At 38.4% G+C, this 27040-nt stretch overlaps 1 protein-coding gene across 4 annotated transcripts in view; it reads right to left on the bottom strand.

The window, feature by feature from the left end:
* Positions 1-27040, bottom strand: part of LOC124365038 (LIM domain transcription factor LMO4.1) — a 388133-nt gene that overhangs the window by 291031 nt on the left and 70062 nt on the right. Inside the window, exon 1 of one of the 4 annotated variants that reach the window (XM_046820929.1) lies at positions 10667-10706. The exons of the other annotated variants lie outside the window; for them this stretch is intronic. Within the exon in view, the coding sequence (XP_046676885.1) occupies positions 10667-10668 (2 nt within the window). The 5' untranslated portion in view covers positions 10669-10706. Of the gene's footprint in view, positions 1-10666; positions 10707-27040 lie in introns of those variants that run through there. 4 annotated transcript variants of the gene reach the window in all.

The raw sequence follows: 27040 nt of genomic DNA on the forward strand, positions 1-27040 counted from the left end.
CATACTGAGCCAGAATCTCATTCTCCCATACACTGACATAGTTGTTGCCATATTCGATTATTGATAGTCTTATTTCATTCTCCATACTGATTCACGTTACTAACGTAACACTAAGACGGATTATCATCGTCCATACTGAGCCAGAATCTCATTCTACATACTCACATATTGCTTGCCATATTCGATATTGAATAGTCTTATTTCATTCTCCATACCTGAGTCACTTTACTTTAAGCGTAACACATAAGAGACGGATTATCATCGTCCATACTGAAGCCAGAATCTCATTCTCCATACTGACATATTGTTGCCATATTCGATATAGATAGTCTTATGTCATTCTCCATACTGAGCTACACTTTACTAAGCGTAACTAACACTAATGACGGATTATCATCGTCCATACGGATGAGCCAGAATCTCATTCTACATACTCCCATATTGTTGCCCATATTCGATATTGATAGTCATATTTCATTCTCTATACTGAGTCACATTACTAACCGTAACACTGAGACGGATTATCATACTCCATACTGAGCCAGAAATCTCATACTCCATACTGACCATATGGTTTGCCATATTCGATATTGATAGTCTTATTTCATTCTCCATACTGAGGATCACTTTACTAAGCGTAACACTAAGACGGATTATCATCGTCCATACTGAGCCAGAATCTCATTCTACATACTCACATAATTGTTGCCATTATTCGATATTGATAGTCTTATTTCATCTCCATACTGAGTCACTTTACTAAGCGTAACACTAAGACGGATTATCATCGTCCATACTGAGGCCAGAATCTCCATTCTCCATACTGACATATTGTTTTGCCATAGTTCGATATAGATAGTCCTTATGTCATCTCCATACTGAGTCACTTTACTAAGCGTAATAACACTAAGAACAACGGATTATCATCGTCCATACTGAGCCAGAATCTCATTCTACATACTCACATATTGTTGCCATATTCGATATTGATAGTCTTATTTCATTCTCAAGTACTGAGTCACTTTACTCAACCGTAACACTGAGACGGATTATCATACTCCATACAGAGCCAGAATCTCATTCTCCATACTTCCATACTGACATATTGTTTGCCATATTCGATATGGATAGTCCTTATTTCATTCTCTATACCGAGTCCACTTTACTAACCGTAACACTGAGACGGATTATCATCCTCCATACTGAGCCAGAATCTCATTCTCATACTGACATAATTTGTTGCCATATTCGATATAGATACTCTTATTAAATCATTCTCCATACTGAGTCACTTTACTAAGAGTAACACTGAGACGGAATTATCATCCTCCATACTGAGCCAGAATCTCATTCTCCATACTGACAATATTGTTGCCATATTCGATATAGATACTCTTATTTCATTCTCCATACTGAGTCACTTTACTAAGAGTAAACACTGAGACGGATTATCATCCTCCATACTGAGCCATAACTCTCATTCTCATACTGACATATTTGTTTGTCCATAATTCGATATAGATACTCTTATTTCATTCTCCATACTGAGTCACTTTACTAAGCGTAACACTGAGACGGATTATCATCCTCCAATACTGAGCCCAGAATCTCATTCTCCATACTGACAGAATTGTTGCCATATTCGATATAGATAGTCTTATTTCATTCTCCATACTGATGTCACTTTACTAAGCGTAACACTGAGACGGATTATCATCCTCCATACTGAGCCAGAATCTCATTCTCCATACTGACAATATTGTTGCCATATTCGATATAGATAGTCTTATTTTCATTCTCCATACTAAGTCACTTTACTAAGCGTAACACTGAGAGACGGATTATCATCCTCCATACTGAGCCAGAATCTCATTCTCCATACTGACATATGTTTGCCATATTCGATATAGATAGTCTTATTTCATTCTCCATACTTGAGTCACTTTACTAACCGTAAACACTGAGACGGATTAACATCCTACATACTGAGCCAGAATCTCATTCCTCCATACAGACATATTGTTGCCATATTCGATATAGATTAGTCCTTATTTCATTCTCCCATACTGAGTCACTTTACTAATCGTAACACTGAGACGGGATTATCATCCTCCATACTGAGCCAGAATCTCATCTCATCCCATATCACATATTGTTGAGCCATATTCGATATAGATAGTCTTATATCATTCTCTATACTGAGTCACTTTACTAACCGTAACACAGTGATGACGGATATATCATACTCCATACTGAGCCAGAATCTCATTCTCCATACTGACATATTGTTGCCATATTCGATATAGATAGTCTTATTTCATTCTCCATACTGAGTCACTTTACTAAGCGTAACACTGAGACGGATTATTATCCTCCATACTGAGCCAGAATCTCATTCTCAATACTGACAGATTGTAGTCGTGTTAAGCACTAATAATCACAATGCCATTCTGAACACTAAGTCATTGTAATTCCCATTTTTGCGACAGTCACACCGAGGAAACGATTAAGAGAATTGAATGATCGGGATTTACATTTCCTGGATATAATTATTTTCGAAAAAGAAATGTTTGGTTTACAAAGTCAGACAAAAGTTTAAATTCTGTACTTATGTATTTATTACAAACACCAACTCAATAGCTTCCATTGCAGGGACTCAATGGCAGTAAATGTCATACTAAGGGGTATTGACACTCTCAAGTTGAAGTGCTGTCATCACGTGTTTCACCGTATCTAAGTCAACTCTCCGAGGCATGCACTTCGCTGTGCGCTCAGTCTCCGGTGGCCCGACAAACTGCAAACAGAAGGCGAGCAGAGAGGCGCGTCTCACCTGTCCACACATCGTGGCCACGTTCCTGAGATATAATCAATCGCAGCCTACTTATCTACGTCAGCGTCAGCGCTCAGGGGTCTCCCCACCCCACCCGGTTATTAATTACGATATATAAATGCAAATGACCGGTAAGAGGGTCACATGGGTCAGCTAATCATGAGGCGGTGGAGGTCAGCGCTAGAGAGAGTGGTGTCGTGGTGGTCTCTCACCTGTGAGTGGTGATAAGAGATAAGCCTCATGTTTAGTCTTAACTCTCATTTGTCCTCATGTTAAAAGTGAGAGTGTCCTAGATTTTTCATTGGCCATATGGCAAATATAATTAATAATTAACAAGATTATAGGCTGCAAAATTGAAGAAACTGTTGGAAGCATGAATAAATGTGGAAAGACACCGCAACTAAAATCTGTATGTAAATCTTATAAACAAAACAAATTACAGAATTTAAGCCAATGATAAGTAAGGCTGTTACGCAAATTCATCACGACAGTTGTCGCAATATATTTGTTACCAGAGGCGACAATAAAGCCCTACGATAACTCTGTAAGCGTGACTGGCCATTGTAGTCGGTGTACACTTCGGTGTTGTGGCAATGTGAGAGTAGGAACGTCGGAAGGTGTCTGTCACCAGCTGATCTTCACACCGTTATCACGACAGTTGTCGCAATATATTTGTTATCAGAGGCGACAATAAAGCCCTACGATAACTCTGTAAGCGTGACTGCCCATTGTAGTCGGTGTACACTTCGGTGTTGTGGCAATGTGAGAGTAGGAACGTCGGAAGGTGTCTGTCATCAGCTGATCTTCACACCGTTATCACGACAGTTGTCGCAATATATTTGTTATCAGAGGCGACAATAAAGCCCTACGATAACTCTGTAAGCGTGACTGCCCATTGTAGTCGGTGTACACTTCGGTGTTGTGGCAATGTGAGAGTAGAAACGTCGGAAGGTGTCTGTCATCAGCTGATCTTCACACCGTTATCACGACAGTTGTCGCAATATATTTGTTATCAGTGTTTAGTTTGCAATCGAATTTAGATTGAATTACTTTTTTTATAATATTAAAAATATTTTTCACTTAAAACAGAAACAATAAAAAGTGTTTGGACCACTCCAAGAGTACTTTGTTAGCATTTTAAGTAATTATTTGACCAGAAATCATGTCCACAGAAAAAATTTTTTAAAGGTACTGCATAAATGTTTGCAGTGTTTTTATGAATAATTAATTAAGGGAATTACTTATTACGCCTGATTATATAACCAACCAAAATGACTATATAACTTCAAATACCTACTCGTGTAGCAATAAGGCTTTTTCCTGTGAAAATTTCTTAAATAACTGTGGTCTCAACAGTTTTTCTTCTAACACCCAGATGGTAACTCAAACTGTAAAGATTTATAAAGCCGGTCGTACTTTCCTCAGTGTACGTCTCCTAGTGCAGTAAAATGTAGTGATTGACACTGCCAAGTGTAGGGTGAAGGACTGACAGGCTTATCAGTGGCCGGGGCCAGACAGCTGAGTCATCTGCGGTAATCACAAGCTGCACCTGGCTACCGCTGCACTTTTCATTCATAACTAATTCTGTTTCTCCAACAGCGCCAAGAGTGCTGATCACGGACGCTTCTGAGAACATGTCACTGCGACAATGAAACTTTTACTTCACTTTAAAGTTGAAAAACGTATTAAATTTTAAGTCTATTCTGTGACGGAAACGTAAATTTAAAATCGTGCCTTATTGTTTTTAGATGTTTAAACGTGTATAAAATCAATACTGAAGCTTAAGCGCAAAACAAATCTGTACATTAATGAATGTTTGCTTTTTAATTACTTCGGGAAATAAACTGGTACATATTTTAAGTATTTACAATCTTTATATATGGAGAATACAATTATTTATAACAACCCTCCAATTACATAAATATTCACACGGAACAATACAATTAAGTACAGTACAATATACAGGTAATTTGGTAAGGGACGCTGGATCAGTGGCTTTGTAGGTAGGGTTCTTCATTCATAATAAATCATGTTTATTTTCACCATTATTAAGCTGTTTGAGATTTTTTCGACCAAGTCAGTATTTTGTTTATATTATTCAATATTTTTATGATTAAAATTGTGGATTTTGTATTAATATTTAGATATGTTAACAAACCTTTGAACACCACTAAATTATTTTAACAATACATTCGTAATATACATAAAATAATTTAAATTTTATTATTTGTAATAAAGTACAATTCATATTACGAAAGAAAGATCAACTTCTTAATACATCCGGGGCTTTTAACAATTTCTGTAAAATATGGAAATTATAAACACAATGTCTAATATGTTAAGAAACCGGTGTGTTTTTTTAGCGGCTGCAACGGCGTCTGTTGGAGCAGGTGGATTATAACGCTTGGTAGAGATCGTCACAATCTGACTGGCCATGATATGATGTTTGTAGCATATTTTGTGTTGGACCTATAAGGCAGCGGCCACGACGTCTGGTAGAGCAGGTGGATTAAAACACTCGGTAGAGATCGTCACAATCTGACAAAACATGATATGGTGTTTGTTTGTAGCATATTTTGTGTTGGACCTATAAGGCAGCGGCCACGGCGTCTGGTAGAGCAGGTGGATTAAAACACTCGGTAGAGATCGTCACAATCTGACAAAACATGATATGGTGTTTGTTTGTAGCATATTTTGTGTTGGACCTAGAAGGCAGCGGCCACGACGTCTGGTAGAGCAGATGGATTAAAACACTCGGTAGAGATCGTCACAATCTGACAAAACATGATATGGTGTTTGTTTGTTTGTAGCATATTTTGTGTTGGACCTAGAAGGCAGCGGCCACGACGTCTGGTAGAGCAGATGGATTAAAACACTCGATAGAGATCGTCCCAATCTGACTGGCCATGATAGGGTGTTTTTAGCATATTTTGTGTTGGACCTAGAAGGCAGCGGCCACGACGTCTGGTAGAGCAGATGGATTAAAACACTCGGTAGAGATCGTCCCAATCTGACAAAATGGCCATGATAGGGTGTTTTTAGCATATTTTTGTGTTGGACCTAGAAGGCAGCGGCCACGACGTCTGGTAGAGCAGATGGATTAAAACACTCGGTAGAGATCGTCACAATCTGACAAAACATGATATGGTGTTTGTTTGTAGCATATTTTGTGTTGGACCTAGAAGGCATCGATTACGACGTGTGATGGAGCAGGTGGATTAAAACACTCGGTAGAGATCTTCCCAATCTGACTGGTCATGACAGGGTGTTTTTAGCATATTTTGTGTTGGACCTAGAAGGCAGCGGCCACGACGTCTGGTAGAGCAGGTGGATTAAAACACTCGGTAGAGATCGTCACAATCTGACTGGCCATGATATGATGTTTGTAGCATATTTTGTGTTGGACCTAGAAGGCAGCGGCCACGGTGTCTGGTAGAGCAGGTGGATTAAAAACACTCGATAGAGATCGTCACAATTTGACAAAACATGATATGGTGTTTGTTTGTAGCATATTTTGTGTTGGACCTATAAGGCAGCGGCCACGACGTCTGGTAGAGCAGGTGGATTAAAAACACTCGGTAGAGATCGTCACAATCTGACAAAACATGATATGGTGTTTGTTTGTAGCATATTTTGTGTTGGACCTAGAAGGCAGCGGCCACGACGTCTGGTAGAGCAGATGGATTAAAAACACTCGGTAGAGATCGTCACAATCTGACAAAACATGATATGGTGTTTGTTTGTAGCATATTTTGTGTTGGACCTAGAAGGCAGCGGCCACGACGTCTGGTAGAGCAGATGGATTAAAACACTCGGTAGAGATCGTCCCAATCTGACTGGCCATGATAGGGTGTTTTTAGCATATTTTGTGTTGGACCTAGAAGGCAGCGGCCACGACGTCTGGTAGAGCAGATGGATTAAAACACTCGGTAGAGATCGTCACAATCTGACAAAACATGATATGGTGTTTGTTTGTAGCATATTTTGTGTTGGACCTAGAAGGCATCGATTACGACGTGTGATGGAGCAGGTGGATTAAAACACTCGGTAGAGATCTTCCCAATCTGACTGGTCATGACAGGGTGTTTTTAGCATATTTTGTGTTGGACCTAGAAGGCAGCGGCCACGACGTCTGGTAGAGCAGGTGGATTAAAACACTCGGTAGAGATCGTCACAATCTGACTGGCCATGATATGATGTTTGTAGCATATTTTGTGTTGGACCTAGAAGGCAGCGGCCACGGTGTCTGGTAGAGCAGGTGGATTAAAACACTCGGTAGAGATCTTCCCAATCTGACTGGCCATATCACGGTGTTTGTTCTGCTGATAGCGTAACTCGAGATTGTCTCCTCTTATCACATCATAGAGTGACTAATGCTTCTCGACAGAAACATGTTTTCTTGCGTGTCCTACATCTAACTTGTGTTACACTATTGAGTTCCTATCGTGTTATCAAAACGTTTATCAACAGCTATACATCCTCTATGTTTAGTCTTATACAATCTCTCTTCAGGTATTGGAAAACACAATGTAAACAGCTAAATTGTAGAGATTGTCAAATTTCACTCTTAGTTTAGCTGCTGTTGATTAATATCATTTTAATATAGTTTTATAACCCTTACACCATATCACTCTTATATGGCACGCCCTCCCCGGAATAAATATCCCCTCTGTTAAAATCGTGAAAAAACACCAGAACTGATACATTTTATTTTAACTAGTTTTTTATTTGTTGTCGTTTATTAACCTCCAAGTAAGTAATACTAAATGTTCATCAGGTTAATGTTCTAACCTTTGCTAATTCTTAGATCTACTGAATATTTAAAAAATTTCCATGTATATTCAAACCGTAAAATATTTTTTTACAATAAAATTATTACTACCTTAGATTGGGTACATCAGACGTTAATGTATAATATTTTTTCGGTTTTAAAATATTAATTTTTAAGGTTTTAAGCGACCACGATGCTTTCCTGAAAGGCAGTAAGATTGAAAATAACATTCCGACTAATTTTCTAAAAAGTATAGACATTTAAAGTAGTTATTTTGGGCGATTGTGTAATTAAAGCATAGGAAAACCACAAGGATATGAATTTTCTTATCTGAATAGAACTTTACATGAATTAAGGGATTTACTTATGACTGTATATGTGTTCAGTACTTCATTTCCGCTTCCCTGCATATGGCAGTAGTATTTCTAGGTAGGACATGGATCGTATCCAGAGGCTTAAAAACTTAAGTCATTCGCTTTATTTTTTTCTTCAAAGAGTTCAACCATGTATCTCCGTACTGGGAGATAGTTAATATGGTGCCCGTAAACGCTATAGGCAGGATGTTGCTTGCTACAAGACACACGGTGTTTATAACGATCCGCGATCCCAACTACCTACTAGAGGCTCTCTTCCCGCGACGAGATGTCTCAGCGCAGGTACAGCCATGGTGGGAGGCTTCACTCCCCAAGCTTAGAATTGGGGAGGAATAGTTTTTCATACTTCGGCCCCAAACTTTACAACAATCTCCACTGTGACCTCAAAACATGTTAATGTTGTATAAAAACGAATTTATCAGAGAACACCTAATTTTGATTTGACACGAAGGTGATCCAAAATAAGGACTTTAAAATGTACATTTCTTCGGAAAATAATGAAAGCAAAATTTTGTTAAATTTTTCTGGTGTTTAGAGAAAGGCTTTGACATTTTTAACCGAGTATGCCTTAGACAAAATGACAAAAATAACGGCTGAGATGAGTTAGTGGGAGTGGGCGAGGGCGAGGCCCGTGGCGCGGCAGACGAGTAGCGACACCCCGCGGCGCGGCGGGGCCGAGTTCGAGGACACTGCCCGAGATCGAAACAATTATCAAAACGATCCGGAGAGGAGAGGGCCAGACGGTGCGGAATGCGCACCGGTCCAGTTTTTGTCCGCCCCTGCATCATAATTGCCCCTAAATGTGCAAGTTTATCACGGAAACTAATCATTTATAAGCGGAATAAATCTCCCTACACGATACCGCTGTGATTCTCTCCATTACTTGGTTAATTAAACAAATAGTGAGATAGTGAGGTGCGTGTAAGGCCGAGCGAGCCGTGTGGTGTGCCGCGAGGTTAAACGGTTGGCCCCACACGGCTTCCCACTCTCTAAGCTGATTTACTGCCATTTCGGGCCAAACTCTATAAAAATCAACGTTCGATTTCGTGTTAATAAACCCCAAGACACGGTTATCTCGCACGTTTCATTCACAATAATTAACTTTTCATAAAGGTTCGTTTGAGACGAGTTTGTTTGATACAGGTTTTGCCTAACGACTCAATCTCTATCGATTAATAGTATCTAGGCTCAGGATATCCTCAAAGCCTCAAGATGGCTAAAAAAATGCTGTAAGTTACATCTGCAATCCAGTATTTTCAATGCTTCTGATTTAAAAATCGACATGTACTTCATTTCAAAAGTTCTTCGCAGCAACATTGCGCCAGTATAGTTGTTTTGTTTAGGCAAATAAACAAACTGTAGGCAAATTTTATTCTAATTCGATAAGGTACTGCAACACTGAAAACTATTCTAAACTTGGTAGGTTTCCTTAGGATGTTTACATACTTTGGGCTACACACTTTTGTTAGCAAGTGGTTAGCACAGAACAAGTAAAATACAACAGCCAACTTACCCTACTTTTGACAATAAATTGACATAACTCATGGGCCACTGGCCTGTGCGAGGATCTTATCAAACAGAATAAGGGGGAGAGTCGATACAGTACAAGGTCGATGGTACTGATAAAAAGTGCAAGGGTCACAGACAGGATTCGAACCTGCGCTATCTCTAACTCAGACTCAAAGTCCAACATCTTAGACCGCACGGCCATCGGCACTCCCATATTTTTTATATATTTTATATACTTTTTTATAATGTAATTAAATTTACAATTTTTGAACAATTTGAAAGTAACGCTCTACAATAACCTGCATACATTTCCGCATGCTTTGGATCTTAGTAACCCCTTCACTTTAATATATCAAAATGTGTAATAAACAAACCACGAAACATAATAGTAACGTTACAAAAATGTCAAGGAATTCCAAAGCTCCGCGGCGCACCCCGGCCGTACGAAGGCGCTTGGGTGTCATCTTACAAGATCCATAACATATGAATAAAACATGACCGGTGAGTGGTGGGAAAACCGTTCGATTTCACCGAATTCCATCCGTCAAGGCGTCGGCAACACGAGACCGAGTGTAAACGGTCCCACGGACAAGTCCCAATCTCGCGGGCCCGATCAGGAGTTACCGATGGGAGCCTGGACGTGTAAATAGTGACACGTCCATCAGACAAACGCCACGCCAACTAATGGGTGGTAATTACAAGTTAATGGGTACTGCACGACACTGGCGGCCGTGGCGTATGTCAGGGCTAATGGGAAATTCCCCAAAAGTAATGAGAAACGTTCCCGCCTTCACGGTTCTTCGAGTGTGCCTGGCGCGGCATGTCGGACCGGGCTGGCCCCTGAACTCTGCCAGAGAGGAACCAGAAATACAATTGCCTGTGATCAGTTTCGTCCTTTAGGGCATCGTGTTGGCTAATATGTTCTGTTTACGTCAACATTTAACTGTTAAATTAATTTATCTGTTTCCTGAAGATTTGAGATAGTCTAATAAAAGTCAGGTCAACAGGACTCTTAATTTCCTGATCGCTTACAACTAAGAAAAATTAAAAAGTAAGGATCAGAAAGGTCTAAATTCTATTTCTTCTACAAGACAATAAACCCTTGAAAATTTTATTTCACTTATCCATCAGCTAATCATTAGAGACTCTAATATTTAAACAAATGTGAAAAACAATACTTACATTTAATACATTTACGAGACACTTAGTTGCATTTACGTACCTGAAACAAAAGACATTTGATAAAAACCGTGAATAGTATTTTTAAGAACAGTAAGCTACATTTTGTAAATTGTATATGTATTATTATAACAACTTCTTGATTTTTGTACGGTGATATTATGTATTAAAAATATATTTTTATACATAATTATTATCAATCACCGGCTCTTACATTCCAAATGTTCCTCTTGTGGATTTGAAATAAATCCGACTATAGGCTTTGATTATATATCGGTCTATAAGAACTTATTGCACCTAATGCTAAAATTTGTTCCCGTTGAAACGTTGTGCGTATGCACGATCTACCGGCAAACGAAGGAAGCTACGATTATAAATATACTGTATTACAGAAAACTATTAAACTCATGTTACATTGAGTCAACTCTGACAATAATAAAATATTCAAATTTTTAATTTTATTCCTAAAAACAAGGCAGTGACTCATCGAGGATAGACAAAACAAAAATCTAATATAGTAGCGCTATTTATGCTTTAAAGAACAAAACTAACTTTGCCGATCGAAATTTCTGCCACGCAATGCCCATATGAATGGCAAGCTCTATTCTGTGCAAAATCAAAGCTATACCTCATTGGTTTCCAAAGTTCTATGTTAATCTTATGACAGTATGTTATTATTAAAACGTGTGTGTTCAGACAGTTGTTATTAATCTAGTAGCCAATTTAATATCAGCTGACGTGTTGTTCAGGCAGTCACAAGGAAACTTAATATCAGCTGACGTGTTGTTCAGGCAGTCCACAAGGAAACTTAATATCAGCTGACGTGTTGTTTCAGGCAGTCCACAAGGAAACTTAATATCAGCTGACGTGTTGTTCAGGCAGTCCACAAGGAAACTTAATATCAGCTGACGTGTTGTTCAGGCAGTCCACAAGGAAACTTAATATCAGCTGACGTGTTGTTCAGGCAGTCCACAAGGAAACTTAATATCAGCTGACGTGTTGTTCAGGCAGTCCACAAGGAAACTTAATATCAGCTGACGTGTTGTTCAGGCAGTCCACAAGGAAACTTAATATCAGCTGACGTGTTGTTCAGGCAGTCCACAAGGAAACTTAATATCAGCTGACGTGTTGTTCAGGCAGTCCACAAGGAAACTTAATATCAGCTGACGTGTTGTTCAGGCAGTCCACAAGGAAACTTAATATCAGCTGACGTGTTGTTCAGGCAGTCCACAAGGAAACTTAATATCAGCTGACGTGTTGTTTAGGCAGTCCACAAGGAAACTTAATATCAGCTGACGTGTTGTTCAGGCAGTCCAAAAGGAAACTTAATATCAGCCTGACGTGTTGTTCAGGCAGTCCACAAGGAAACTTAATATCAGCTGACGTGTTGTTTAGGCAGTCCACAAGGAAACTTAATATCAGCTGACGTGTTGTTCAGGCAGTCCACAAGGAAACTTAATATCAGCTGACGTGTTGTTTAGGCAGTCCACAAGGAAACTTAACATCAGCTGACGTGTTGTTTAGGCAGTCCACAAGGAAACTTAATATCAGCTGACTGTTGTTTAGGCAGTCTACAAGCCAACTTAATATCAGCTGACGTGTTGTTCACACAGTCCACTAGCCAACTTAATATCAGTGACAACATTCACGAGCCATTATCTTTATGATGGTTAACACTTCAGTTCGTATGACACTGTTGCTGAGAGTGCTGCCAATTACACACGGAGCCGGAAAGCTTGAATCAATAGTAGCCAAGTAACTGGAGGCGGGACGGAACAAAACTACCAACAAACAATTGCCATTTACTCCAGTAATGCTCGCAACTCCTACAATGTATTCTACGATAAATCAAACCAGGCGGTAAATTGCGCAATACCTTTTGTTGCTTGCAGTTTACACCGCGTATTATACAAATAACGTGTATGGCCTACTTTAGTTACGTTTTTAACCAATCGGTCCGGTGATTTCATGGACAGATGGGATGTAATTCTTGAGGTGGTTCATTAAACGAAGAACATAACAATTCAATGCTTGTTTTAGGGTTTAAGGGTTGAGACAAGGGCCTAGGGATTTTTAGTGAGAATTCCACGATAAAGTTGGGAGTACAAAAGTTTGCGTAATTATGGTCATCCCAAACAATTGAGAAGGGTCGTATAAATTTGTGCCATAACAATTGAACTTATATAACACTATGCACTTACCTACAAGGAATGAGATGATCACGGATCTATTAATAAAAAAAAAAAATAGTCATGCTCTCGTGAACTTACTGATTAACTCCACAGACTTCAGAAGCTTAAGAAATATAATGATTATCTTGTAGAGATGATTTTGAAATTCATAATTCCTCTGCTCCAAATATCAACCAATGGAAGTTCACTATCTTCCCAGAAGTATGGACGATAAAGAACACAGGAAAGATGAGTGCAATGATTTAGACGGCGGGACCTCGTTAACAGGCATAGATTATTATAACATTAAGATACTTGGATACCACATAGGATGGTAGTCTTGCTAGAAGTTTACAAAGAGCAGACAGAGGAAGACTAACTTATCCTCCAGTACCTACTCTAAACTGTGGAATCTAGTTGTATTTTAACAGGTAAGACAATTCGATATCAGCAAAGACACATGGACGTAATAGGCTCCACAGTGTTACAAGAGCTGTGGATATGAAAGAGTATATAAAGACCGATTCTAATATCATGGACTATTCAATCCGTTGCAACTGCATGCGCAGCAATGTGTCAATGCATAAGTATCCCACTCACCCCTACACACCATTCAGCAGAAGTGCTCTTGAAGAATCAAAAGTCCAAAACGGCATTATGGGTCATCGAATTATGATCAATTGTATTATTAGTGTATCATGTGAAATTTAGAGAGGTCATGTGCCTGTTATACGTATATCCTTATATACTGCCCTTTTAACTACATCAGTAATTATAAAATAGTAAAATCGGTGGAGCTTTTCTCACAGTAAAATTAAGAACTGACACATAAAGAGGGCTTATTTTCTTATTGTTCATGGACGAAGGTTATGGACCGTGCAGTATCGGCAGTTACGTATCCGCTTTTTTATTGTATTGCCCTTATCATGAATTTGCAGTGATTTCGTTACGCTACTAAATTGTTTGAGAACACTTGAACTTAAGTTCAGATTCCATGCAAGTGGTACCACACAAGATGCTGCAGCAATGACTTCAAATTGCAACAAGCTAATCCGAACTTTCGCCATCTATAATACCGTGGGATGTTTATTCGGTATAGAAACTAATCATGTGCGCGCACAAAAAACACCCGACCAAAACCGCGTCCAGCTACCACCTCGGGAGGACGGGTCGCGACAACGAGAACGTGATGAATGATGGAAGTCGTGGGCCTAATCGAGGAACCGAGAAGGCACAATGAGGAGACCCGGGACCGGAAACGGATACCACAGCCGACCAGACAATTAGGCGATATGGACCGGCGACTTGGCTTATTTCCCATTCATTACAGGAGATGGCGGGATGAATGGAGCTGAGTGGCCAGGTGTGAGATTCGTCGCGGTCAGGACAAAGATCTCACCACGGGACAACAGCCTCTGGCACTGCAGGCTCTCTCAGTCATCCAGGAGCCTTGGTGCGGGCTCCTGCCGAGCGAAGCGAAGTAACGTCAATAAACCATTCTTAATTTCACAAAATTCATGACCACTAAGTCTAATTAGAGAACTTAGCTTCCCAATTCCCGTTTTTATCCACGAACGACATCGATGACCCTGAATGAATTGGTGATATTTAAAGGGCTTCCAAAAAGATAAAAACATAGTGTTAAATTACCTCCCAACTAATTTTTGCAACTCTAATGAATCGGTAATATGTATAAACCAGAATAAAAACAATTCAATGTCTTTAGGACTAAAACGATCTCCAAGTTTAAGATATCATACGGTAATATCGTGACCATGGAAAGGTATGTTCATTTTGTTTCCTGTAAACTACAATTTTTCCTGAAAATAATAGTGAAAAAAATTCGTCGGCAACGAAAATCAAAGGAGTTACGATTTTTTGAAATTCTCTGAAAACTCTGTTTTTTACAGTACCTCTGGCAACACTATCCATATTTGACAGTTTGGTATTACTCCGCGGCTCTCTCAAATAGAGAAGGGACGCCATTTTGAACTATTTTGTTCCTCCGTGTCTATTCTTAACCACCTAGTTCAGTAGTGGTAATGGCACACCTTTGTGTTGGATGTTCATTAAGGTAAGTGATAAATTACTGAAATGATGCAGACTAGTACGTTAATCCTGTCAACGATGCCTGCCCGCTGCGCAGTGCTGCGCACTGCTTGCTCTTTTAGAAAAAAAATTAACTCGAGCTTGCAAAAGTCGAATCCCAGATCACGTGATGCCCCTGATGCCCGTGCTCCTTAACGCAATAATGCCCGAAAGGCATCAATATAATACAATAATATTCTTTCCCCCCAGTTTATATGCACCTGTGATAATAATACTAGGCTATAAATGCCCAACCCATGAAAAAAGTCCATTTTCCATGGTCACGGTATTGTAAATAAATACCGGTGATTCATATCTAATTCAACAGAGTTTGAAGAGTATTCAGGAGCTTAGTTTTACGCACAACTGGATAATAAAGACAGTTGACAATACAGCAACCCATAATAAGGTTGAAACAAACGTCATAAGAAATGTACTCTGTAGAGCTTTGGTTGTGGAGTGCAGATTGTTCAAATCTCAGTCACACAACAGAATTACACTTAAAATTGATTACACCCGATATCTTTGAAGGGCACCAAACAAGAATCTGGGCCCCTTAAGCACTGACGATGCATCGTATGACAAGTGTTACACTTCAAGAATTGCGTTTAAAAGACATTTTACAGTTCAATATAAAAAGTATATAGCATTCTCAAAGCTCTTGGGACAACAGTGTCACAATAGCCTTACATGGAAAAAATCCCCCAAAATATTTTTAAAAACTCTTTGATAAAACAAAAATATAAAACTTTCCAGTATTTATTCTACACACGTGATTCCACTGCTGAAAATATATATTGTTATATTGTATAGAATAGAGTAATATAAAATACTATTGTATGGGACAAAATAGTATAAAACATTTCTGAGGTAGGCCTATTTCAAAATAATTTAATTTAAAGTTCAATTAAACGAGGAGTATTTGCACTAGTATGAAAACATGTGAACAGGCTTCAAAACGAAAATAATGTTAAAACTTTTTATTTTTTTGACGACAAGTCAAAATAATGACTATTTAAAATTGCGTCCTAGGCACTGGATCTATTGCAGTATTTATGAAACGGATAAACTCTAAATGTAAGCCGACAAGAGTTGTTTGTTGTAGTTCCCATTCATGTGAACGCGAGAATGGCGTGGCAGCGGCCAGGTGTGGGAATTGGTCACGGCCGCGTCAGGCCGGACAGGGGACATCACGTGAGGTGGCGCGAAGCAAAAACCACCGCAATCTCACCGACCTACGGTTCTCTCTCCTCTTCTCACCTTGGACGATCCTCGTTCTCTCCTCACCTTGGAGGATCCTCAACATGGATCTTAGAGCTTCTGGTGAACCACTCAACGATAACATCAATAGGAGTATGACAGGGGACATCACGTGAGGTGGCGCGAAGCAAAAACCACCGCAATCTCACCGACCTACGGTTCCCTCTCCTCTTCTCACCTTGGACGATCCTCGTTCTCTCCTCACCTTGGACGATCCTCAACATGGATCTTGCTGCCTCTGGTGAACCGCTCAACGATATCTTCAATATGAGCAGGACATGTAATATCCTTTTGACGTGGTGCAATCAGATTTTTGAAAATGTTATACAATTCATGGTCAGCCAAGATAATTTCCTGAAAGGAAATAATTTTTTTTATCAATCCACCAGATATTGCAGGAATTTAAAGTAGGAAATTTACGCCCGAATAATAAAGGAATTTAAATTAATTACGCTATAAAACTTTCAGGGCATGACGTGTTATTTTTTTAATTTTTTAATAGATGAGATTTAGTTAAAAATATAATTTAAACAAATTATGTTTTAATTTTTGTTTCTTAGCAAAATTAATGTTTATAAGTAAAAATACATGACACACTATATAACTATAACTAGTGTACATATTACAAACATGTTATCTTCAACATTTTTATTGGTCTTATGTAAAAGTATCCAAATTTCCCTTTAAGTGCTTGTAATTTCACGTGGAGAAATAAAAGCCGTTTCTACTTGTTATGTATTCAGGGGTGTTATTTTAAACGGTTACATAATATAACATAATTTTTTTTCAAAGCGAAAATTGATTGCACCTCCTAGTTTTTGTCAGTCAAAAAGTATTAATTTTAACAAACTTTGTTATAGTTGAATCAATGAAAATTTGTAAGGGGGAAGAAGATAACCGATGTCGAGTTTAGACGAACTTTTATTCTTCAGATAAATTTCAAGGATACGCTCCGAGAACTCTTTTGATATATACATAAAATCTTTACAAATACAAACATATTTGGTTCATTTTCAATACTCAATCGAAGTAATTACTACCTTCCCATTGGTTGAGTTCGACTTGAAAAATTAAAATGGATTTTACCTCTACAAATTGTCTCAATTATTTCTGAAACTCAAGAGTTTGCAAAGATCGACATTCACCATCGTTAAGTATTGTGAAGTACATAACACCATACTGGTGTCCCGTTTTAGCGGAATACTTAACGATACAAATGTCCGTAACGACCTTGTTACAGTATGCAACGCTGTACAATGAGTTTCTCATTTACTGAAACGATGAAGAACGAGCCGATTAACGGTTTGAGTTAGCTAGCAATCATTATTATAGCGTTTAAAATTTAATTATTTGCGTATCTTCTAGGTACCTCGAATTCCGTCAGATTAGAATATTCCACTATACTTATCATCACTAAAAATCGATTTTAAATCGATGCAGATGACAGAATGTATCCCCGAATTAAACCCCGCACTTGCATTGTTCGCGTAGTAGAACTTCGACGAAGAACCTGTTGAAGTGACAGTGTAAAAGCTGGTCAGCTAGCTGGAATGAAAAATAGCGGAGAGAAAGCATAGCTTCATTACACATTATGTCGGGTGCAGCTCATACTGCTTTCTACTATAGATAGAGCTGGTGGAAACAGTGGAGCAGCCACGTGCCTTATACGGTAATACACTATAACATGACTTTCCCTCGGTTTTGAAAACCTAAATAAAAATACTCAAGTGGGCAATAACTCACTTCCAAATATAAAACTGCTTATCATGAAGTAGCTTATACAGCTTATATTAAATTATGCGTTATTAAATTAAAACTTCTTTATAGTAATACAAGTAAAATTCCAGATATCGTTTCTTCGTCGAGTTTATAGGCCAAAATGATGTATAGTTGTAGTTAAAATGTTGCACATTTTGTGATTTTATAAAAAATAATGGGTACAGTACGTGTGAACCCATGTATACTATATGTAGTTGAAGGTTGCACATTTCGTAGTGGTACAACGACAACAGATAGGCGCGAAGGCTATTTCATTATAAATTTTGATCATCAACAACAATAGAGACGGAATGATAGATGACTTTGAAATTTTTTAATCTATAATTTATTAATATTATCTCTCTTTCTCTGTTCAAGATCAAATTCAGTTAAGGAACTTTGTAGTTGGGATTATCTTTAATTCCAAAATATAAACTATTATAATTAATATATTTCGGTATCAATTTACATTAACGTGACCATGGAAAGGTATGTTCATTTTTTTCCTGAAAACTACAATTTTTCCTGAAAACAATATTGAAGAAAAAATTCGTCGGCAACGAAAATCAAAGGAGCTACGATTTTTTTAAATCCTCTGAAAACTCCGTTTTTGACAGTTTCCTATAACTCCGCGTCTGCTCAAACTCAGTATAGCCAGATTTTAAAAACCGATTATCATACCAACAACGAGAAATTATCGTACTTTCATATAAAATAATCGTACCAAACACATTTAATGAAAAAGTATGTTATGTTCGTGTAATAAATTATGTTATAATTAACTTTTGGTTTGTTACTTGTATAAATTTGTCAAAAATCTTTCATGGTACGATAATAACTACCCATCGTGTATCTTACCGGCGCATAAAATCAATGAAATTATCGTACCTTTACGATAATTATCGTACCTCTGGCAACACTATCCGTATTTGACAGTTTGGTAATACTCCGCGCCTTCTCAAATAAAGAAGGGACGCCATTTTGAACTACCGTTGTTCCTCCACGTCTATTCTTAACCTCCTAGTTCAGTAGTGGTAATGGCACACCTTTGTGTTGGATGTTCGGTATCTCACGTGGAAGCAATTCGTAAAGACGAGTATGGAGTTTTACAATTTTATCCTGTCAACGATGCCTGCCCGCTGCGCAGTGCTGCGCACTGCTTGCTCTTTTAGAAAAAAATTAACTCGAGCTTGCAAAAGTCGAATCCCAGATCACGTGATGCCCCTGCTCCTTAACGCAATAATGTCCGAAAGGCATAAATATAATACAATAATATACTTTCCCCCCAGTTCATATGCACCTGTGATAATAATACTTGGCTATAAATGCCCAACCCATGAAAAAAAGTCCATTTTCCATGGTCACGCTAATGTAAATAAATACCTATATTTCCTTAATATTTTCAGAAAATTCCCTGGAATGATAGCAGTTTGGAAGGGAGAAGTCTGCCTTTCATGTTTTGTAGATAGCGTGTTTGGTTACTACAAAATAAGCATGCGTATAACTGGTAAGTAAAAGTACGAGCTAATAGTACGTAGAAAACCGCATGGGGAAACAATATACGTACTATCCTATTATGAAAAGAATTATAGAAAATACTCTTTCACTGATTCAATTTTTTTAAGCGCTCGTTTCAGTACATACAGTTCCTATTCTGTTCCAATTCCTATTTGTTAATGTCACAGTATCCTATCCAGTTACTTGCCATGCAAGAAGGAATTTGTAAGTAGGAAATCTTCCAACTACATATATACAGGCAGAATCATTTTACGCATCCAATACACATTTCGTCCGTGATTTACCATACAATCAATACTTGTTGTATTGTATCAGTAGAACTGTGATGTTAACTTGTTAGCCTGTAAGTATGTCCGCGAGCGCGAGAGAGCCAGGGTTGCGCTATGGGACGAGAGACAGGGCCACTGGGTCAGGCTGGCGCGACCGCGAGGTCAACCGGAGAATTAAAGCCTTCTACAAAATAATAAAGCGGTCCGCTAGGTCCGAGCAGCCATTTTGTCCGCCTGCTAATGAAACGTGATTAGTCAAGTTGTGTACGTCGAGTCCTTTCCTCTCGACATAGATCGGAAGTGGCAGGCCAAATATATTTGATGAAAGGCTTCAGTTCTCCGGCGAACTATAATTAGGTAAGAGGTACGGGCTCATGTTTATGTTCGCGGTCAATCTAAGAACTGCCGACAATTAATTACAATTGGAGAATTGCTATTGCCTATAAATAGTAAAATATAGGATTGTCAAGAATCCTTCTATATACATTGAGTCTTTTTCAACCGCAACCCGTAATGTTCTCAAGTTTGACTTGAGTAGGTTTCCTCAATTGGCAAGGGAAGCACAGTGGAAAAATATTCCTGTATCAAGATAAAATAAGATCATGGACTCTATACACGATTTCAATTTTAGTGTGATCTAATATCATGCCAAGACCGTTTAAGTAGTTATTGGATTAATAATAAAAAATTAAAGGTTTCACTTGAGTAGGTTTCCTCAATTGGCAAGAGAAGCACAGTGGAAAAATATTCCTGTATCATGATAAAATAAGATCATGGACTCTATACACGATTTCAATTTTAGTGTGATCTAATATCATGCCAAGACCGTTTAAGTAGTTATTGGATTAATAATAAAAAATTAAAGGTTTTACTTGAGTAGGTTCCTCAATTGGCAAGAGAAGCACAGTGGAAAAATATTCCTGTATCAATGATAAAATAAGATCATGGACTTAAAACACGATTTAAATTTTAGTATGATCTAATATCATGTCAAGACCGTTTAAGTAATTATTGGATTAATAATAAAAATTAAAGGTTTTACTTGAGTAGGTTTCCTCAATTGGCAAGGGAAGCACAGTGGAAAAATATTCCTGTATCATGATAAAATAAGATCATGGACTCTATACACGATTTCATTTTAGTGTGATCTAATATCATGCCAAGACCGTTTAAGTAAGTTATTGGATTAATAATAAAAAATTAAAGGTTTTCACTTGAGTAGGTTTCCTCAATTGGCAAGAGAAGCACCGTGGAAAAATATTCCTGTATCAAGATAAAATAAGATCATGGACTAAAACACGATTTACGTTTTAATATGATCCAATATCATGCCGAGACCGTTTAAGTAATTATTGGAATAGTAATAACAAATTAAAGATTTGATTCAGGCCCAATGCAAAACATAGCGTTAACACGTAGAGAGCTACAGTGGTTGCTACTCACCCTCACCCTCCTTGTAAGGAGGCTCCAAAACATGATTGGAGAGAGGATTATTAGACACCTTTAATCCACATACACACCAGTTGGACATGGAATTATTGACAATATTCTGATTTAGCTAGAGGGTTTCCGTTTCCAACAAGTACAAAAAGTCGGGAAAAATCATTTATTTTTGAAAATCCTGGCTACGCTTCTAATCCAATCATCAGACTCGGGAGCAATTAAAGGCTTTCATCAAGAGAAATGACACCGAATGCTACCTTCGGGAATTACAGGGGGTCTTCTGAATCCCAAGACAAATCTTAGTAATTCACACATGTAGATGACGGCAATGCTGCACAGCCGGCACGCGGCCAAGTGTATGATGTATATTTTGCTGCAACGGCCACATTTAATTTCTTAAAGTGCTGTATGGGCGGACTGATATATAGGACCAGGGCGATGCTAACCGCGATCTGTGATTTGTGCACCCTCAGCCGAGCGCAGACAGTCACTAGTAGTGACTGGTCTTCCAGTTCGGGGTTGTCAGGCGTCATTAGCGAGTTAACATGTTCACTACGTAATGGACTCACTTGAACGTATGTTTATTGGTTGGAATTGTAATTCGAATCATGCAAACAAACTGTTACAATTCGTAGGGCGAGAGTAAATTTAAATGTTTCACGACCTAATATTTCATGAAATCGGGAGAAGAATTCCCCCTAAGAGAGAAATCGACTTGGAGAACACCAAAAGAGTTAAAATAACAAAAAATAAATTGTTTACAGTTTCATTTCTTGGTTAGCAAATTTAAAACCGTCAGACATGCAAATATTAATAGTTTTGTCCGCGTCAGCCAAATTAAAGTACCTAAATCATCATAATATTTCAAAAACATTTGAGCAAACTTACTGAGGGGAAATTAAAGAATGCAATTAAGAAATATATTCATTCATTGGTAGGCTACTGCAGACCAGGTTCCAACTTTCACCCTTAAATCTAACTGGACACACACACACACACACACACACACACACACACACACACACACACACACACGCGCGCGCGCGCGCGCGAGGTAAATTAAACCAACACTACCAATAAAATCTACTGTATTATCTAACAACCTTAGTATACAAATCTTCAAGTAGCTGAATTATAAGACCACGGGATCAATCCCGATTAACTACGTTGTCCAAAATCACCAATATGCAGACTAATTATGAATGTATCAATAAATTGCCACCGCAGCAGATGTCTTGCCAATCTTCAGCTTAGTTACATAAATTTCCCGTGCATTTAACTGTAAAGCCCGCGTACATTTAGCACCCGTACAAGAATAGTTGACGACATGCTAAAATAAGCGATCCACGAATACCAACGGAAGATTATTTCCAACAATAGCGACTTGCTACACGACTCCGATCGTACTGAAGTATATTCACGGCTTTCATTATAACTCAGATATTAATCTATCGGCCAGTTCCGCAGTGCCGGCTTTCTAAATTGACACACTTCAATTTGTCCGATAATAACACCTTTCCATCGTCACAATCCCGGACCGCGTCGGGTAGCCGGTTTTATTATTTTTCGCATCGAATTAGAGTCAATTGAAAAAAATGACAAGTTGCCAGAATATTGTAGCAACTTAAACACATCCATTTTAACGCACTCCGTCAACGTTCTATAATTAGTAAAGCCAAATATTTTATAATCGAACGTAACGTAATAATATATCACTGGTTGAAATTCACAAAACATATGTATAACACAATATGTATAAACCTTTTAACACTTTTTTAAACCTTTATTTTCATACTATGTACATTTCGAAATCTGGGATTTCATCTTCAGGTACTAAGGTTAAGTTAATTATGAAAAATTATTTACTTATTACTAATTAAACACTTTTCGAGGCTACATCTCTAATATTCACAAAAATGTCACTTAATTAGCTAGCAGCATTGGAACAACGTTCACAAACATACGAGCGATAGGCCGTGCCGACAAGCAGTTGGCTAGCGCTATAGTAGCGCTTCATCACAGTCTTTTGTCCAGCGGGTTAATTAGCTTATTAATTCATACAACTGATAAGTGGGGGTTAATTAATTAATTACTGTAGAAGATGGCATCTATAATAGGGCGAGTGTGTGGGCGCGTGGGTGAGTCGCTGGACCAGTCTTTACATGATAGGCTCGGCCCTCGGGTCATTTATCCCGTCATCAAATGAGCATTATTATACTTAATGATATCGAAATACATCGTAAAAGAACGATATAATGTGAAATTTATGTAAGCGGGCGTGTGTTAAGTGGGCTTTCACCCTACGACTGGCGAAAGGCTGTAATTAGTCTAAAACATGTATCACATCGATACTAAATATAGGCAACTTCAGACCTATAAACAGCGTACAACAAAAAGTTAGGCTGGCTATGTATTTTCAAATTCTGTGTGTGATTCTAATATAAAAATGAAGAATAACTATTTTCCAATTTCCACTTAGTTTAGCCGCTAGCCACCATTTTATATTTTTATTAACAAATTATTATATCTAAAACTAGTAAAGCTAAAGAAACAAATTTAGTACATAGATTTAAATAGACAAGAGGAAAAAAATAATTGTGTTATTTTCTGGCGCCTTATGAAAATCTTTAGCGGCTAAACGAACAGGAAATTGGAAAAAGTTATGGTTCATTTTTAGTTTAGAATTACAAACAGAATTTTAAAATACATAGCCAGGCCAACCGTTTTGTTACACCCTGTATAAATAGATACATACAGCCTTATGCTGGCCAGCCATAGCGCATGACCACGCTAGATGATTATAAAATATAATCGCGTGAAGAGAGGTAGAACAAGACCGATCTGAAGTTACTTTTGTTACCATTGAAGTTAGTTAATGGCACTATTTACTAATGACATCTAAACATATGTTTATAACTCCCAAAGTCCAACATATACGACCTCAAAATTTATATTATAACTCCCAATGCCCTACAGTGAGGTTTCCTTTACGCGATCTTAGGACCTCAAACTGTATATTATAACTCCCAACGCCCTACAGTGAGGTTTCCTTTACGCGATCTTAGGACCTCAAAATGTATATTATAACTCCCAACGACCCCTACAGTGAGGCTTTCTTTACGCGATCTTAGGACCTCAAACTGTATATTATAACTCCCAACGACCCCTACAGTGAGGCTTTCTTTACGCGATCTTAGGACCTCAAAACTGTATATTATAACTCCCAACGCCCTACAGTGAGGTTTTCTTTACGCGATCTTAGGACCTCAAACTGTATATTATAACTCCCAACGCCCTACAGTGAGGTTTTCTTTACGCGATCTTAGGACCTCAAACTGTATATTATAACTCCCAACGCCCCCTACAGTGAGGTTTTCTTTACGCGATCTTAGGACCTCAAACTGTATATTATAACTCCCAACGCCCTACAGTGAGGTTTTCTTTACGCGATCTTAGGACCTCAAACTGTATATTATAACTCCCAACGCCCCCTACAGTGAGGTTTTCTTTACGCGATCTTAGGACCTCAAATGTATATTATAACTAACACCTCCCCGCCTACAGTGAGGTTTTCCTTTACGCGATCTTAGGACCTCAAACTGTATATTATAACTCTCAACGCCCTACAGTGAGGTTTTCTTTACGCGATCTTAGGACCTCAAACTGTATATTATAACTCCCAACGCCCTACAGTGAGGTTTTCTTTACGCGATCTTAGGACCTCAAAACTGTATATTATAACTCCCAACGCCCTACAGTGAGGTTTTCTTTACGCGATCTTAGGACCTCAAACTGTATATTATAACTCCAACGCCCTACAGTGAGGTTTCTTTACGCGATCTTAGGACCTCAAACTGTATATTATAACTCCCAACGCCGCCCTACAGTGAGGTTTTCTTTACGCGATCTTAGGACCTCAAACTGTATATTATAACTCCCAACGCCCCCTACAGTGAGGTTTTCTTTACGCGATCTTAGGACCTCAAACTGTATATTATAACTCCCCAACGCCCCCTACAGTGAGGTTTTCTTTACGCGATCTTAGGACCTCAAACTGTATATTATAACTCCCAACGCCCCCTACAGTGAGGTTTTCTTTACGCGATCTTAGGACCTCAAACTGTATATTATAACTCCCAACGCCCTACAGTGAGGTTTTCTTTATGCAATCCAGAGACAAAGCGCTCCTAAACAAATACGACGAACTACACGATACAAATAAATGGCCTATGGTAACAATTAAAAAATAACTGACTTCTACAAATTTGCGTATGTTCTGCTGTTATTTGTCATGTGTACGTGTGTTTTTAGTGAGCTGGCATATTGAGGCCTAAAATTCATATTATTTGTCACTCACAGTTTAGTGGGTGACAAAGTCCAAAAAAGTTATCAGGATTTAAATGATTAATTTGAGTTTTTTGTAACTTTGTTGTAACAATCGTAATAGAAGCATTGTAGGTTGTAGGTGTTGACATCGCCACCTAGGCTCGGCCAGTGACTCGACACGACTGAAGTGAGACAGAGATACTGTGCGGCACGGAGCGGAGCGCGGCTCTTACACCTCGATAAGTAATAATCGAAATGGAGTAGGTCTGAGTCTGAGCGGGGCTTGACATGACGTACAATCTCCTAATGCTGTTGTTCCATTTAGTTAATTGCACACTTCACTAATCATACTTTCCCCCCTCTCTCGCCTCTCGCTCTACTAATTACTCCGGCCCTGCTTGCTTTGCTTACAGCTACAGAGCTATAGCTACAAGCTACAGTTGTACAGCTCATCCCGCCCTGTCAGGATCGATACCTGCCAACAAAAAGGGTGCATTCTCGTAGCGACAACACTGGATGGTGTACAGAGAGCTTAAAGAGCACTATATTTCAGTATTTCCGTACACAATACGACCAAAATATTCACAAAACGATGACGCTGTGGTCTCTGGTGGTTATCGTTGCAGTCTCTTTAACTCATTGGCTGAAATTACTTCTACTTACACGTGTACCAACCTAAAAATATGAGGTGTGAAAAAATGCTTTCGTGTAGTACTTACAATTTTTTCCCTACCTTTCCAATTCGACACCCACCACAACTAGAGAAGCTGAAGCTCAACATCTTTCTTTCTCTATCGATGTACATTACACAATAATAAATTGTTTTCTTATAAAATTAATTACAATTTGTAATAATCAATACAAGCAAAATATACCCAAAATGAATTACAATCCGCTTATTTATTACGAAAAAGTCTATATAGATTAAATGAAAATTAGATGATAATTTTCTCTCAGCTTCTGGACTACAAAATACAGGAATGTGTAAATATTGTTCCCACGTACTAGGGATATACTCGTTTCGGCCATTGAACTGCACATGTAATCCAAGGTTTTATCCTAGATCCATTCATCTTTTTATTCAATGCAATGAGCAAGTAAACAAAGTACCCAGTTTATCCATTTAAATATACGTTTCAAACTAACAAATTCAAATTAGTTCAGTTTTAAATTCTCATAAAGCAAAGTTTAATCAGCAGTAAAAACTTTATGAAATAACCTAATACGGGAGTTATCATGAAATGTTTTCAAGGTACTAAATGTAAAAGTAGCAGTCGCTACCTGGCCACAACACACCGCAGGCTTGTTATTCGTTAGCCCACGTGTCAGTCATCAACTAGGCGGTAGATTCGAGTAATTAATTATGAGATCCGACGACCGTTATCCCATCAACTACACAGATTGATAGTCAAGCCAAACATTCGGCGACGGACCGCACTGGCGGTGCGGCGTGGCGGGGCGGCGGCGGGTAAACGGCTGTCACCGGCAAATATTGATGACTCAAACCGAACTGAAATAACTGCACTAATTAACTCATGAGCGAC

The sequence above is a fragment of the Homalodisca vitripennis genome, chromosome 6 (genome assembly GCF_021130785.1).
Source record: "Homalodisca vitripennis isolate AUS2020 chromosome 6, UT_GWSS_2.1, whole genome shotgun sequence".
Classification (NCBI taxonomy): domain Eukaryota; kingdom Metazoa; phylum Arthropoda; class Insecta; order Hemiptera; family Cicadellidae; genus Homalodisca; species Homalodisca vitripennis.